At 41.8% G+C, this 16,983-nt stretch overlaps 2 protein-coding genes across 4 annotated transcripts in view; both read left to right on the top strand.

The window, feature by feature from the left end:
* The first annotated feature begins 248 nt into the window (after positions 1-248).
* Positions 249-5,536, top strand: LOC110970432 (eomesodermin-like). Its single transcript, XM_022220717.2, has 7 exons — positions 249-480; positions 1,780-2,461; positions 2,573-2,727; positions 2,989-3,110; positions 3,623-3,781; positions 4,049-4,110; positions 4,256-5,536. Exons 2-7 carry the CDS (start codon positions 1,935-1,937, stop codon positions 5,034-5,036), a joined length of 1,806 nt encoding a protein of 601 aa, XP_022076409.2. The 5' UTR covers positions 249-480; positions 1,780-1,934; the 3' UTR covers positions 5,037-5,536.
* Positions 5,537-6,206: 670 nt separating this feature from the next.
* The window catches only part of LOC110970433 (ankyrin repeat and IBR domain-containing protein 1), a 38,317-nt gene continuing 27,540 nt past the window's right edge, over positions 6,207-16,983 (top strand). Inside the window, exons 1-5 of one of the 3 annotated variants that reach the window (XM_022220719.2) lie at positions 6,207-6,379; positions 8,423-8,707; positions 9,683-9,983; positions 11,182-11,364; positions 12,226-12,343. In XM_022220719.2, coding sequence (XP_022076411.1) covers positions 8,520-8,707; positions 9,683-9,983; positions 11,182-11,364; positions 12,226-12,343 — 790 coding nt within the window. In that variant the 5' untranslated portion in view covers positions 6,207-6,379; positions 8,423-8,519. Of the gene's footprint in view, positions 6,380-6,498; positions 6,641-8,118; positions 8,708-9,682; positions 9,984-11,181; positions 11,365-12,225; positions 12,344-16,983 lie in introns of those variants that run through there. The other 2 variants (XM_022220718.2, XM_051956541.1) reach the window with 2 other exon arrangements.

The raw sequence follows: 16,983 nt of genomic DNA, 5'->3' as shown, positions 1-16,983 counted from the left end.
TTGTGTTGCAATGTTCTGCAGAGTTTTGACCCATGCTGGATGTAAAAGTCCACCAAAAAATCTGCACTATTGATCCAAGTAGATCCACTTGAAGCCCGAACAGGAATTCCACCTTGTTGCTCTTTGTGGAGATGATGAGATGGAAATGATTCCTGGGTGGCTCTTATACACCCCTGAGATGTGAGGATCCCCTGCCCCTCCCCGGGTGATCGGAGGGGAATCTGATAATAGGCTGCGCTCTGTGCGTCATGCCCGGAGCGCGCGGTGAAAGCGGGACTGCGCGTCTTCACGGTGATCAGTTCTCGTTCACATGCCTCAGGCTTTATTTTACTGCTTTCACCCCAAACACAACATGATGTCACTTTCTGCTATGGGCTCAGCATCACAGACTATCCTGCGCTTTTAGCACAGTTTTTAATATTTTTTCTTTGTGTGTCTTTAATCTGATTAACAAACGGAACCAGGAGCCTCAACTGCTTGGTAAGTTTATGTTTTATATAGCCTACATGCATTTTTAACACGCGATAGGTAAATGTGCAAACTTTCATTTGTTACATTTTCATTTACCAGTGCAATAAACCGTAATTGCGCTTGTCATAAAATACAACTTTATTTTAATTTACAGGGAATTAATTAGATAAATTTATTTGCCTTTTATTTTGGATTTTTCTCACTAGAGACGTTTAGATTCGGTTGCTCTGGTTGTTCATATCTGACTGTCTGATCCTGAAAGCATCACAGGTTTCTTCAAACGGAAAAATAATTGGTTATTTCCCCCCTTTTCACGTCGGCTATCCCGTTGGGACACAGAACCGCATCAGAATTGAATGAATCGTATTTCATTAACCCTGAATAATAAATAATAATAATAATAATAAAATCTATCACTAAGAAGGTAGATTTGTCAACGATTTAATTTCAACAAATGTGTTTTTATAGCCAATAAATAAATGCATTACTGAGCAGATAGGAAAACGCGTTTTTACTATATTTGTTAGATATTAATTCAGACACAAAATATTTTTCAAAAAATGGCAGAAAATAAGAGAGAAAATTCGCACTGTTTATCGAAACAAACTCAACTCTCAAAATTACCAATTTTCCTTTGATACTAAATTTGCCACGTATTACAAGAGTGGTGGGTGAGTGCTTTCACTTTAGTTTTGCACCACACAACCACCCCCAAAAATCTGTGCTTTACTTCAGGTTTATCATATGGTTTACAAGAAACAGGTCCTCCTGTCAGAGCCAGTCTCCTGCAGTAACAAATCAAATCAACTAAAGATCCACAAGGTTGGGCTATTTATTTTTCTTTTTAGGCCACTGACCAGTTCAGATACACTTAATGCTTTAGCTTTTATTTGGCATTGGGCTGCATCACATTGCAAATTAATGCTGAAGGGCTTTTGCAATTTCGCTGTACTTGTTGCAATGACAAATAAAGTTCTATTCTATTCTATTCTATTCTTGTTAATTTGTATTTGAAGAAATAAAAATGCTAGGATATGTTACACATTTGATGGATAACAATATTTCTCTCTGTTTAGAAGTTTTAAAACAGGTTATAAAGAAAAGGAGGAGTTTCACATGTGAAGTAAAATGACTTGTTTCCCCTGTTTTTGAAGAGATTTCGTTCCTCTAAAGCCCCACCCTGGAACGCCTAAGGGCACTTTACACAACTATCTGACTGTATTTGTGTCTTGATGGGTCTGCATTTGCATTGGGGCCCTCAAAGGGTATAAAAAGCTGCTCTTAACCATCTCTTTCTGTCCCCATCAGTCTCCAGTGGAAGACGCAGCAGAAGGCGTTTTTTAGAGGCATTAGAAACAAAAATTACCATTTTTTTTCTGACTGCTGAAGTGGAGAATTTCCCCGAAAAAGAGCAGATCAAAGAAACCAAACTGCGCTTGTGCCAAGGTGAGAGAGAGAAAAACATGCTCGGCGGTGAAGGAGAAAGCAGCACATTCTCTTCTCCAAAAGACGCAGCGGAGGAGAGGCGCAAGTCTCCGGCCGTGGATGGAAACGACCCGGCAGCCGGCAACAGGTTCGCGGAGCACAGCATGGGTTCTGACCGCTACTACATCCCGTCCACCATCTCCAAGCAAAGCGGAGAAACAGCGAACCCGTCTTCTTTCATCCCGTACACCCCCAGTGGGACGGTGTACACCCCGTCCAGCGCCGCCAGGTATCCGTCCTCTCTCCATTTGGGCTCCGTGCTGCCTCCGACGGGATTTTCCCCCTCAACAGCCGGACGCAGCCACTTCAGCCCGGCTTACCAGCTCGGCCAGAGCCCCGGCTGCACTCTCTACCCACCGTACACCGGCTCCGGGACCGCTCTCGGTAGCATGGCCCTCCCCAGTACCGGCCCCGGGATGAGGGCCCAAGTCTACCTCTGCAACCGGCCGCTGTGGCTCAAGTTCCACCGGCACCAGACCGAGATGATCATCACCAAGCAGGGCAGGTGAGGCGGAAACAAAAACATCGAACTTTAATTCACCTGTGTGACTGCTTAAATTTACACTCTAAATTCACGATTTTTTTTTAAAAATAATTTTTCTCCATGTGTTTGCAGACGGATGTTCCCTTTCCTCAGCTTTAACATCGCTGGTCTCAGTGTCACTGCGCACTACAACGTGTTCGTGGAGGTGGTTCTGGCGGACCCAAACCACTGGAGGTTCCAGGGAGGAAAGTGGGTCACCTGTGGGAAGGCGGACAACAGCAGCCAAGGTACAGATCCAGGTCGATACTGGCATTTGCAACATTTTTATTTTGTTCGATGTTGAATTAAAACATGGTGAATTATTTCTCCCTCAATGAAAAAAAAGAAATAATAAATTCTGTAGTAGACAGACTTTCTGTTAAATTCAATTTCAAAGATTAATTTTACACGCAGTTTTTCAAAATGTCTGTTTTTGTGCTTTGAACCCATCTTTCCACGTGTTTAATTTGCATATGAGGAGTTATATTGTTGGAAAATCTTCATTTCAGGAAACAAAGTCTACATCCATCCAGAGTCTCCAAACACAGGAGCCCACTGGATGAGACAAGAAATCTCCTTCAGCAAACTGAAGCTCACCAACAACAAAGGAACCAGTCACAACACTTCCCAGGTACTGTGATAAATTGGAGGGAAAAAAAGAAACTAACGTAAACCCTCACTGAAGGGTCACTTAATATAGTGTGTCAAAAATAATTGTAATGATCTTTAATTAAGTGGCTGTTTTCATTATTCAGGTGCAATACAATATATTTTGATTTTCGTTTATCGGTTTGACACGATTGTTAGTGTTACTGGGTATCATTTTATTTATTTTTAAGTATTTTTTGTAAGGAAATTAAATTACAGGCTTCTGTGAACAAACAGGAAGGATGGAATGCCTTTAATCAAATAAAATTAATGACACGGTCTTAAAATAAACACGTGTTTGTCGATGAAAAAGTAAGTGTCAACTATGCGCAAGCAGGCCAAACCACTTGTAGAATTTTTTAAAATTCATTCTTTTACAAATTCGACGAAAATGTAAAAGTCATTTAGGCCTTTATTTTGAAAATTGACGAACATTATTACTGTTTTTTAATTTTATCTTTACTGTTGTTTTCCTCGTGCCTTTTCCTCGTGTAGATGATAGTTCTACAGTCTCTGCATAAGTACCAGCCCAGGCTGCACATCGTGGAGGTGACGGAGGACGGAGTGGAGGACATCAACAGTGAAGTTAAGACTCAGTGCTTCACTTTTCCAGAGACCCAGTTCATAGCGGTCACAGCCTACCAGAACACTGACGTAAGTGACAGAAATCCCTCCCCTGCAATGCATAATGTGGATTTAAAGCCTATAGGCTGCTGCTATTAGTATCCTCAGACCCAAACCTTCAGTGTAATTTGCATGTAGCATCCTGTGTTGACCAATCAATTTGCATGCATAACACTTTCTAGCTCTGATCAGCTACTGTTTCCTTGTGTAACTTGACATGCATGTGCTCTATAGACATTTTTTGTCCTCTATCCCTTAGAAAAATGCAGTGTATTCTTCAATTGTGCTTTGCTTTAGATCACACAGCTGAAAATCGATCACAACCCTTTTGCCAAAGGATTCAGAGATAATTACGATTCGTGAGTATGACATTACATGCATGCATTGCTCATCAGTTATCACTTTTTAAATCATACTGTGCATTAGGAATTGCATTTTGAAAGAACGTTTCCCGTACACTGCCCTCTCCTGACCTCATGTTCACAGTCACATGCATGTTTTTAGGATGTACACGGCCCCAGAGAGTGACCGCCTCACCCCGTCCCCCACCGACTCCTCCCGTGCCCACCAGATCGTCCCCGGCACCCGCTACACGATGCAGCCCCTCTTCCAGGACCAGTTCGTCAACAACCTTCCCCAGAACCGCTTCTACAACAGCGAGAGAGCGGTGCCGCAGACCAACAGCCTGCTCTCGTCTCAGACTGAAGATGGAGCTTCACAGAGGTGGTTTGTCACCTCCATGCAGCAGGGGGGAAACAGCACCAGCAACAAGCTTGATCTGACACCATATGAGGGAGAATATTCGAGCTCCCTGCTTCCTTACGGTATCAAATCGCTGTCCATGCAAACATCTCATGCTCTCAGCTACTACCCAGACTCTCCTTTCACTACCATGTCTGCAGGGTGGGGGTCCAGAGCAGCGTATCAGAGGAAGGTGACTCCCAGTCTGCCGTGGTCTCCCAGGCCCAGCCCCACTGGTGCTTTCCCAGAAGACTCAGGCAAAGTTAAACCCCAGGTAGAAGAGGAGGTGAACGGCAGCGGAGCCCTGATCGCCTCTTGGACAGAGACACAGTCAGCAGCTCTTTCCTTAGACAAGGCTGACTCCTATTCTTTAGCCTGCAAGCGGAGGCGTTTGCCTCTTAATGGTCCGAGCACAGAGGACTCACAAAGCAGCACCAAGTGCGAGGACTTGGCCTCAGCTACCACCAACAACAGCTCCTACAGCAAAGAAGCCCCTCCATCCAAAGGCATGGCAGCTTACTATTCCTTTTACGCAAATCCTTGAATACTTTGTCTCTGAGAAATGGGGCCTCATTTTGTTTATTCTTCATCTGCCACCTTGAATAAGACATGTTTTTGCTTTTATGCTATGTGAGCACCATTCATTTGTTTTGGCTGCATGTGGTGACAAAAGGAACATCATAAGAAACAAATAAAATCCAAGAGATGTGACGCCATCAGCATCACTACTTTAAGATGTTTGCTTTTTTAAAAACATCCCTCAGTTTTGCTGGCCTGCATTTTTTATACATCCCATTTATGTAACTGTGTTTGGAATTTAAAAATAACTGCCAAAGCATTTATTTAGTTCATTTTTTGAAACAATATGTTTTGTTGTTGCATACATTTACCTTCACACTGAGATTATGTGTTTACAGATTATTTATTGAAGGCCTATTCATATGGAAATGTGTGCACTCTTAAATGTGACAAGAATAAGCTGTATATACCTTCATTGCGAAGTTCAGATATTTGATAATAAAAAGGCATATGTGTTCTACTGTGTATCTAAGTAGTTCTTTCAGACATCTTTACCCTGTTTAAATGCACACTACTTTACATATCATGGGCTAATGTGTGCATTTAATGTGTTTTACAGGTCAAAGACTGCAATTCCTTGAAATGGTTGTCTATAATATTTCTGTACATGTGGATTGTTAGACTCCAGTTAAGAACATCATGCATGTTTCTTTTCTGTGGACTCTGTCTCACTCTAGTGGTCTTTTTTGTTATTGCACTGGTAGTTAAATCAATCACTACAAAAGCCTGTTGAGTTGGGATGGAAATTTAATGCATCCGACAAAACAGTGAATTAAGTCTATTTTAACTGATGGGTTCATAAAAGACTAGAGCTGAAAATGGAGAAGCCGTTTATTTAAAATAAGAATATTATTTATTTTTTGCTTAATATGTCTTATGTTTCCATAAAACATGACAAACAGTGCACAGCTGTGATGCTCTGCCTTTGGGATAAACACCAAGGCCAAAATACAGTAAGTTTCCAAGGAAAACAAAATATGTTCAAGTCCCACATACCGCAGAAGTACGTTAATGTCGGTGTTAGTTTATGATCTAACAGTGTGTTTAATCAAAAGCCATCGTTTAGGCTTTGGGGGAAAAAGAGCAATATCCTTCTCCGCCTGCTTTGGGGGTTGTACTGAAACCTGGCAACCCGAGGAGCAGCCAGCAGACCGAACGGACTGTTGAAGGGGCAACATCCCCCTCTCCGAGCACATTATTTATAGATAAGGATTGCCTCAGTTAACGAGAAAAGCGGCTGTTTTTTGCTCTTGTGACCGGAAGTCAATTGGCACGTCCAGGTCTACAGCAGTGAGAAATCCCGTCTGTGTAAGTCTGAATACTTGTTCCTCACTGTTTACTGAGTTTACCAACTATGCTAGCTAGCGGTAAGTTGGCTAGCAACGGCTGTTAGCTTGCTAGCTCCGCCGCTAGCGTAGCGCTGACGTTCTTCAACGCAGATGCTAGCGTCATGATGTTTTTTTTTTGTTTTTGAATAACATATAGCTAGCAAGCAAGCAACACTGTGCTCTGTGATTAACACTGACCACTGTCAGCAGACGGAATGGTTTGCAGCAAACATTGTCTAAGGTTAGTGACTAGAGAATGTTTTTTAATCTTTTTTTTATTAACCTGAATTATAAGAAAGCGTTATCGAGGTCTGCTCATTAACAGCATAACAGGCTAGCGAAAATGGTAAACACCACACGACGTGGGGAAAGGCCTGCATGAAGGAGTTTAGTGACAAGTGGCAGCTACGCACACAAACTCTCATTTTATTTTCCATTGTTATGGCTAGCTCGTACTATTATCTAGCTATAGTTAGATCTGGTTGGTTGGCACTGTTATGGGGGAGTGTCGTTAACTATTGTCAGTCAGGTTAATTAGTTATACATTTGGAGAATACCACCATCTGTGGGGTTATATAACTGTTCAAGGATCGGATGTTTACAAGTACTCACCAAGGTGGGACATTGTTTGTGTTGCCCTCTGATTGTGTGTGGTGATTGTTGTTTCTGCCCTCACATGGCACAAGCTTGACACACATTTTTTGATGCAAGACAAGTTTAACTTGGGTCACTGGCTGCACTGTTTACACGATGCATTATTTATTTTTTAAGTGCCATATCAGAAAATGTATGGGGAAGGATAGGACGTCTTATCTTAAAACTGTCAATATAGTTAAGGACTGGATAGAGGACAGATCATTAATAATAACTGATGTATTAGAGAGAGTGAAAAGTCCTGCCTTACTGTTGCTCTGTCTCTCCATTCCATCAGTCATTCTAAGGAAAACAAGACAGTGTGAAATTATGTTTAGATCACTATCTTCTCCTGTATATGATAGGTAGGTAAGCGCCTCAAAGCTTTGGAAATTCCTTGAGTCACACTGAGTAATACATTTTCCTGGAAAATTACCAAAGGTTATTAAAATTACATGGAATTCCCTCCTTGTCCTTTCTCATCTTCCGTAAAGATTACCTGATAAGACCAGTGTGTCAGAGCAATCCACAGTTTTGACTCTTTTTGTCTAAACTGTGGAAATTTGTAAATTGTACTGCAAATGGAATATAAAAAAACACTTACCATGCTTTGTCACATTCTCTAAGCTATGCTGAGTTGTTTATTTGCTGTGTACACCTTGGAGGTTTTCAGGGAGCATTCTTTGCTTCTATTTTGCACATAACTTGTCTACAGTAATCCAATACTGTGCACAAAGCATTCTGGGAAGGCTTATTATCATGAAGTAGAATACATATTGTACCAAAGGGGATGATGCTGTGTTCTGTAGATTTGTACTGCAGCTCACCAAAAATACATAAAAACATCACCTTGCCCTAACAGTCATGACCATATGGTGCTCTGGTGGAAGCAGAATGCTGACTCGCTGCATGTTATTCTTCAACGGAGGATATCTTGCTTCATAATGAGTCCTGGCCTCAGTGGGATGGGCAGCGTTGGCACAAAGCAGCGGAAGCTCCTGGTGATGCCAGAGGAAGTCTTGTCCTTCTCTCTGTGTGAGCTTTGTTCTCACTATGTTTAGTTATTCAAAACAAAAAATAAAAAGAGAAATGCTGGGAGGTGGTTTACAGGGCAGTGGTGATGCTGAAACAGGCGCTTGTGGCAGAGCAGCCTGAGCAACCTTGAAGATGGAATTGTTGTCCTTGCAAATCAAAGGGAGTGGAAGTCATTAATACTCAAAGAGGCAGGGCTGCATCTCTTGAAACAGTGGTGAAAGTATTTTTGGCTGACTAGGAGAATCCTGAGGTTTTTATTGACTGACAAGCTCAGTGATTACTCCTAGCTAGCAAGGCCTTGTTGGACAGAGCCAGGCTCAAAGGAATTTAACTCTTGTTTTTTGCTTCTGTTTAGGACATGCATTATGCTGGCTTATTGGACTTGAACAGGTTGAAGACGACTTAAGAGGCTGCTGTGTCAGTCAGAGCTTGAACGCGCAGAAGGAGAAGAAATGGGGAACACAGCAACCAAGTTCCGTAAGGCGCTCATCAATGGAGATGAGGTGCTGGCCTGCCAACTCTACGAGAGCAACCCGCAGTTCAAGGAGGCTCTAGATCCCAACTCTACATATGGAGAGTCCTACCAGCACAACACTCCTCTGCACTATGCTGCCCGGCACGCCATGACACGCCTACTCAGGTCAGGACATGACTGAGACAAAATCAAACAAGCAAACATACATAATGTACACATTCAGACTCGTACTCTTGGATTGGCAACTGTCATTGAAGATAAAATTGTTGATTGATAGATCTTTAGAGCTTTAGATTTATGTCAAGTGTCTTTTGAACACTTGTTTAATTTTTTAGCATCCTGTTGCTGTTCAGCTCGTTCCGTCTTTTACAGTTTTGCTGTATCGAAAGAGAAAATTTTTCATGTTTTGTATCTATATGTTTCTGTCCCATCTGTCTTCCACAAAGCCATCTGTTAGCCGCTCTCAGGAATGCAACATGCTGGGTCAGAATAGAATTGGGTTCCAACAGTTTCCCATCTTACAAGCTAACAACCTTGCATGCTTGTATTCCACTCAGGCCCTATGCTTTCTCCATACTATGATACTTGCACAATTTCACATTCTTACCTGACCAGACATGCTTAGGGGTTGTAAAATGGTAACAGGTCAAGTCCAGTGCAAATAAAATATGTAACTGGTTGGAAAGATAGAATTCTGGTTATTATAATTTATGTATAAAACACTGAAATTCTATTAGTTTGGAAAGTGATTCCATGTAGTTGCAATTTGCACTTGGAAATTATCTCTTTTGTGATTTATAATAAATGGTCCACAATATCGAGTTACATGAAAATTTATGCCAGTTCAGAGTAATATAGGTTCATAATTCTTATATATTTCCGCTCTTTTTTGCTTTATCACATGGTACAAGGATTTTCATGTTATTTTTCTACTTTGTACAAAATAACACACAATGCATCCTTAAATAGATTTACAAAGTGAGAAGGAAAAAACCAACAGTGTGGGTGCAAAAATTTAAAACCCTACTGAGTTACTTTGTTAACTCACACCAAAATTAGCACTTCACTGCAGGATGCTGGCTTGATCGCACAGAGCGAACATTAAATCATTCCTTCAGTCATGCCTTTTGTGTCTTTTAGGTCTTTTATCCACAGCAAAGATGGCAATCCTAACAAGCGTAATGTGCACAACGAGACGTCTCTGCACCTTCTCTGCATGGGGCCTCAGATCCTGACCTCAGAGGGGGCGCTGCAACCTCGCATCTCACGGCCATATGAAGATGAACAGCGTCGGGCGGAGTGTCTGCAAATCGTCCTCGCGTGGACCGGAGCGAAGCTGGACCATGGAGAGTATGAGAGTGCTGACATCAATGCCACTGACAATAAGAAAAACACCTGCCTGCATTATGCTTCTGCCTCAGGCATGAAAACGTGTGTTGAGGTGAGATCGCCAAATTCTGGGCTAATATAAAATATTCTTACACGTGGCTTCCTTAGGTATAGATCAAAGCCTCAATGGATGTGAACTGACAAGCCTCACTAAGACAGAGAGCAATTTGAGCAGAAGGAAGATAAAAGAGGCCAGAGTAACCCTGATGTTAACACAAATTATTCAGCACCTGCTCTTTTGTACTATGAATATTTGTAGAATAGTTCCTGGTGTGTGGGCTTGTGTTAGATCTAGACACAATGCAGGGAAAGGAACAATAATTTGCATGCGCTCATTGATTATATCAAAGCCCTCCCTGGTGAGTTTTGGGAAGATGCTGTGCAACACTCCACACCTTTATTAATCCCTGTGGCAGGATGCATCACAAGTCAGAGAGATAAAATTTGACTCTAAGTATCTGCCTTTGTAAAGACCGGAGTTTAGAATTAAAATGTATTTTGTGAATAGAATAGAATACAAAGGCTTTTGTTGCACATAATACAACAAAATGAAGAATGTCAAAATCTGATTGGTGCTAAACAAAAGACAAACAGCCACCTAGCTGTGTAATCTCCCTGATGGAGGACAAGTGTGTACAATATGAACAACCAAAATTATCCCATGGGTTCAACTATGGCTGCATAACCAATTGTGGATAATGAAATTACAGTGTGCTTTGTCATTTATTTAAATGCTTCTCAACTATGTAGATTTATCCTGTTAAGTAGTACTTTGTTTTCTTTCCAGTATCCTGTGAAAGCCATGCAGTGGTATATATAACAAAATACAATTTACAGTGTAGCTAAACAAAATGTCAAATTTGATGCAGACAGGTAGGCTGTGACAGATAGAGAGAACCTTTACACTGAATTCTGGAAAAGAAAGTTAAAAAGAAATTGCACAAGTAACCACATAATCAACCTGAGAGAATAATTTTTTTAAAGTGGCAAAATCGTCGCAATATTTTTCTCAGAAAGACCAAGTACATTTATGGGTTTTTTGAAATTAAATCTTTGCAGTAACCTATATAAAAAATGTTCTCATTTCTGCTACGATTGGCTTTTCCTTCAACTATTATTAGAAAATAAATAATATTCTACTGTTTTTGTAAATATGCTGTTTCCAACCATGAGCTTCAGTATACGTTCTTGAATGCAGCATGTGTGCCATTATTCAAAGCCAAACTTTCCTCTTGTTTCCACTCGCTCAGTTGCTGGTGCAGAGAGAAGCGGACCTGTTTGCGGAGAATGAAAACCGCGAGACTCCATGTGACTGTGCAGAGAAGCAGCACCACAAGGAGTTGGCCCTGCGCCTGGAGTCGCAGATGGTCTTCTCTCTTGCCCCCGAGGCGGAGGGTATAGAGGCAGAGTACGCAGCCCTCGATCGAAGAGAGGTACAGAAAAACATACCAAGAGGCAGTGGGTATACAGCTTTGAGCGTGTCACCCTCAGCTGTTGTCACTTCCAATATTAACAAACTTTGGTGGAGTCCCCACTGTACTTCTGAAAAATCTAACAAAGCAGTTTTTGTCATTGATATTGCTGTTTCAGATACATCTCCTTTGAGTAAGCTACCCTCGACACCCTAACCGAGCCAAACCCACCCAGGGCATGTATTAAACCACTCACTTTGTCAGTGGTGTAATATTGGTATTGATGAAGACCTACAATTAAAAACTCTTCAAGTAATATTTTCTTGGAGAGTAACTTTGACTTGATGAATCCCACAATAGGGCAAGTTGGCAGAGAAAAGTAAAGAAAATGTAGAGGGCTGAAAGGGGGTGCAATCAGAGAAAGAGGGGGAAGGGAATAAATGAGGGTGGGAGTAGACAGAAAGATGGGACAAAGGGGAGAAGAGAAAGTAAGTCCTACAAGCACATCAAAAATAGATGATTGCTGACGCACGACAGACCCAGTGATCTCATGGACTAATGATGATAGGAGTCACATGCCTCATGCCAGACTGTTGTGTGTGACTGTGTGACTAATTTGTGTGTGTGTGACTGTGCGTGTTTGTGTCCAATGAAAGCATGTACGAGTGAAGAGTGGGAATGACTCCAGCATGATTTTAAACACCGGAGTGCCGTCAATTAGTGACTGGTTTCAAAACGAAACTACAGACCTATAAACTCTGCAACTGAAATAGTTGCACTCCTTACAAAATATCTGTTTGTTCCTTTTTATTGTTGTTACCTTCATTTATTCCTCCCTTTTTTCTGATTCTCCTTTTGTCATTATCCTGCTTTCTTCCCCAGTTGTATGAAGGTCTGCGGCCTCAGGATCTACGAAGGCTGAAGGACATGCTGATAGTGGAGACAGCCGACATGCTGCAGGCCCCACTTTTCACTGCTGAAGCACTGCTACGTGCCCATGGTACCATTAAACACACACAGTGACACAGATATCTGTCATATCTGAGTGTGTGCTTGTCCTTTAAATACTTAACACTGGGAATGTCCTGTTAGGGGGGTGATATAAACAAATACCATATGAAGAAGTAATTACATCATTTGACTTATTTAGATAAGCACATATTTAACTCTCTATGAAAAGTGCATGTAGATAATGGTGATGTACTTAACCAGCAGTTGGACTGCATCCGGCTCCTCCTGCAGAAAATCCTTTGGCATGTATTTCAGTGATGATTTTGATCACGTTAATATATTCACATGCATACTTCCTACACAATCAAGAAAAGACAGCTGTGTATGTGTAAGATCTGAATCGTGGCCTGTTTGCATTGCTGACATAAAACATTGGAATGCCTGGACTAGTTGGAACAATAAGGCAGACACGACACATCTATTTTTGTTTAAATCTCTTTCTACTAGGCAGAAAAAGTTGAAAATGTTTTCAAAGCTACTATGAAATAATTGACTTGGACATACCTGCTTTAGGTGGTTTAGTTTGGAAAATTCCTTCACTTGCAAGATACAGTGCCTTGTGAAAGTATTCGGCCCCCTTAAACTTTTCAACCTTTCGCCACATTTCAGGCTTCAAACATAAAGATATAAAATTGTAATTTTTTGTCAAGAATCAACAACAAGTGGGACACAATCGTGAAGTGGAACAAAATTTATTGGACATTTTATACTTTTTTAACAAATAAAAACCTGAAAAGTGGGGCGTGCAATATTATTCGGCCCCCTTGCGTTAATACTTTGTAGCGCCACCTTTTGCTGCAATTACAGCTGCAAGTCGCTTGGGGTATGTCTATCAGTTTTGCACATCGAGAGACTGAAATTCTTGCCCATTCTTCCTTGCAAAACAGCTTGAGCTCAGTGAGGTTGGATGGAGAGCGTTTGTGAACAGCAGTCTTCAGCTCTGCCCACAGATTCTCGATTGGATTCAGGTCTGGACGTTGACTTGGCCATTCTAACACCTGGATACGTTTATTTGTGAACCATTCCATTGTAGATTTGGCTTTATGTTTTGGATCATTGTCCTGTTGGAAGATAAATCTCCGTCCCAGTCTCAGGTCTTTTGCAGACTCCAACAGGTTTTCTTCCAGAATGGTCCTGTATTTGGCTCCATTCATCTTCCCATCAATTTTAACCACCTTCCCTGTCCCTGCTGAAGAAAAGCAGGCCCAAACCATGAGGCTGCCACCACCATGTTTGACAGTGGGGATGGTGTGTTCAGGGTGATGAGCTGTGTTGCTTTTACGCCAAACATATCGTTTTGCATTGTGGCCAAAAAGTTCCATTTTGGTTTCATCTGACCAGAGCACCTTCTTCCACATGTTTGGTGTGTCTCCCAGGTGGCTTGTGGCAAACTTTAAACGAGACTTTTTATGGATATCTTTGAGAAATGGCTTTCTTCTTGCCACTCTTCCAAAAAGGCCAGATTTGTGCAGTGTACGACTGATTGTTGTCCTATGGACAGACTCTCCCACCTCAGCTGTAGATCTCTGCAGTTCATCCAGAGTGATCATGGGCCTCTTGGCTGCATCTCTGATCAGTCTTCTCCTTGTTGCAGGTGAAAGTTTAGAGGGACGGCCGGGTCTTGGTAGATTTGCAGTGGTCTGATACTCCTTCCATTTCAATATGATTGCTTGCACAGTGCTCCTTGAGATGTTTAAAGCTTGGGAAATCTTTTTGTATCCAAATCCGGCTTTAAACTTCTCCACAACAGTATCTGGGACCTGGCTGGTGTGTTTCTTGGTCTTCATGATGCTCTCTGCACTTTAAACAGAACCCTGAGACTATCACAGAGCAGGTGCATTTATACGGAGACTTGATTACACACAGGTGGATTCTATTTATCATCATCAGTTATTTAGGACAACACTGGATCATTCAGAGATCCTCACTGAACTTCTGGAGTGAGTTTGCTGCACTGAAAGTAAAGGGGCCGAATAATATTGCACACCCCACTTTTCAGTTTTTTATTTGTTAAAAAAGTATAAAATATCCAATAAATTTCATTCCACTTCACGATTGTGTCCCAATTGTTGTTGATTCTTGACAAAAAATTAAAATTTTATATCTTTATGTTTGAAGCCTGAAATGTGGCAAAATGTTGAAAAGTTCAAGGGGGCCGAATACTTTCACAAGGCGCTGTATTTGAGGGTTGTCTTGTATTTTCTCTTTCCAGTCCCCTTCCAATATATCAGTGAGATTTAAATCTAAGCTTTGACTATTAGGCCATTTCATTTCTTCCTTTTGAGCCACTCCTCAGTGGTTTGGCTCAAGTGCTTCAGATCCTTATCTGGTGGAAAGATCTGCTTCCAGTTTAAATTCAACTTTTGCATAGATTATCACATTATCTTCAGGCTTTCTTTGATATGTTGCAGAATCTGTAGTTGAATCAGTAACTTGAAACTGGCCAGGCTGTAAAGTAACCTCAAACCTTAACATTTCCACCAACATGCTTCACAGCTGGTTTGAGGTTCTTCTGAAAAAACTGTATTTGCTCAGATGACTGTTACGATAACCGAGGAACTATCTTTGATTCATCTGTCCAGACCACAGTTTCCCAAAAAGCCTGCTCTTTCCTTATATGTTTATTGGCAAACTGTATTCATTTCCTATTGCTTTTATTGGCCAACAAAGGCTTTTCCTTGGCCTGCCTTCAATGCAGGACAAATTTGTGCAATCTACTATGTTTCTTGCGCTTTGAGACTTAAAGTGATCGTGTGATGTCATTTTAAAGTTGTTGAAGCTTCAAATGAACTGCTGAATTTGTTGGGGCAGTGTCTCTGCAACTTCTGGAAAAGTTTTGTTCAAGTAAAATTATTTATTTTAAAATAATTTGGAAACCTTTTTAAATCCTTTGCCACTCTTACTGACATCTACAGGCTTTAGAAGGCTGTTTAGATCAAGGCATGATGACAACACACACTTCAATTACACCAAACCCAAGATGTCAGAGGCCTAAATAAGACAGGTTCCGTCTGTCACGCCTAGGAATCGATCTAAAAGTTTCGATACCGGTACCAATACTGATACCTTCACATCAATACCGGTTCCTAAACGATACTTTTTTCGATACCAGTTTTACAATATATACTCTAACAGAATGAAAATTGCATTACACATTACTTTTCACATCTTGAGTTTAATTTTCCAGTGATTTCCAGTGCAAAAGAACATTTGCAAGCAATGTACAGTTCAGTACATACTGAGCCACCTTCGCCCCCGGACCCTTCCTGGCCGACCCGGAGCCGGTCGCGGTGCATCGCCGCGGAGGAAATGCTCCCGGCGGGGGACGGCCCGCGCCCGGGGAGAGGTCCCGCGAGGGGATCCTCCCGCACCGGGCGGCCGCCCCTGGCCCGCCGAGTTGAATCCCACGGGCGGACTGCGCGGACCCCACCCGTTTACCTCTTAACGGTTTCACGCCCTCTTGAACTCTCTCTACAAAGTTCTTTTCAACTTTCCCTTAAGGTACTTGTCGACTATCGGTCTCGTGCCGGTATTCAGCCTTAGATGGAGTTTACCACCCGCTTTGGCATATACTGCACCGTGCACTATTGGCGTCCATTTTACAAAAGTAGAGCCACGTTTTAGACCTCAGAGGCATCTTTTCCCACTTCGACGACACGCTACACAACTGCAGTAAAGTCAGTGTACCTAACGTGAAACCTGTCTATGAATGGGCAGGGCGCGCCACAGCATGTTTTTTTCCGGCTTGCCGCAATCACGTGTGATGTTAAAGCCAATCACAGGTTTGCTTTATCATAATCACGTGATAAGTACCGGAACATGGAATCGAAAGACGAGGCTTATTTCGATACTCATTATTACCGAAACATTTCGGTCGGTGCCATTAAAGAACCAAAGTTCGGTACTCAGCCCTAGTCACGCCTCAGGAAGATTCTTATCTATTTTATCTGGAACCGCTGATGTTAAATGTTTTAGATTTGACAGCAAGATTGATGTGAAAAACAGTTTAAATCATGAAAATGGCTATAAAATGTCAGTTTTATGTGCCATTTGTTTGACTTTATTACATCTAATAATTTGCAGTGTGTTGGAAATCTATTTCCACTGAATGTATTTATTTTTTCACAACTAAATCTGCAGCATCTCAGGTTCAAGTCTGGCCAAGAGAAACTATTTTTAAATGGGTGTTTTATTGAGAGTTGGATTAGAGATTTATCTTATGTAAACACCATGCAAGACGTTCAAAGATTTTCACTTTTACTGCCCTCAATGGGGGTTGCTCAGTGGAGTAGTGGTTAGCACTTTCGCCTTGCAGCAAGTTCAAATCCCGGGGTGGGCCTGGGATCTTTCTGCATGGAATTTGCATGTTTTCCCTGTGCATGCGTGGGTTTTCTCCGGGTACTCTGGCTTCCTCCCACAGTCCAAAAATATGCTGAGGTTAATTGGTTACTCTAAATTGCCCGTAGGTGTGAATGCGAGAGTGATTGTTCGTCTGTATATGTAGCCCTGTGACAAACTGGCGACCTGTCCTGGGTGTCCCCTGCCTTCGCCCAAGTCAGCTGGGATAGGCTCCAGCACCCCCCGCGACCCTAATGATAAAGCAGATAAAGCGGTGTATAGAGGATGGAT

The sequence above is a fragment of the Acanthochromis polyacanthus genome, chromosome 12 (genome assembly GCF_021347895.1).
Source record: "Acanthochromis polyacanthus isolate Apoly-LR-REF ecotype Palm Island chromosome 12, KAUST_Apoly_ChrSc, whole genome shotgun sequence".
NCBI lineage: Eukaryota > Metazoa > Chordata > Actinopteri > Pomacentridae > Acanthochromis > Acanthochromis polyacanthus.
Note: the sequence above shows the minus strand (reverse complement) of the source record. Positions and strands in the feature narration are given on the sequence as shown.

What these genes read in the sequence shown, in the direction of transcription:
- LOC110970432 (XM_022220717.2), top strand. Translation starts at nt 1,935, where the DNA reads ATGCTCGGCGGTGAAGGAGAAAGCAGCACATTCTCTTCTCCAAAAGAC. An exon ending in CAGCCTACCAGAACACTGAC is followed by an intron (nt 3,782 to 4,048) that starts GTAAGTGACAGA and finishes GCTTTGCTTTAG; the next exon opens with ATCACACAGCTGAAAATCGA. An exon ending in TTCAGAGATAATTACGATTC is followed by an intron (nt 4,111 to 4,255) that starts GTGAGTATGACA and finishes GCATGTTTTTAG; the next exon opens with GATGTACACGGCCCCAGAGA.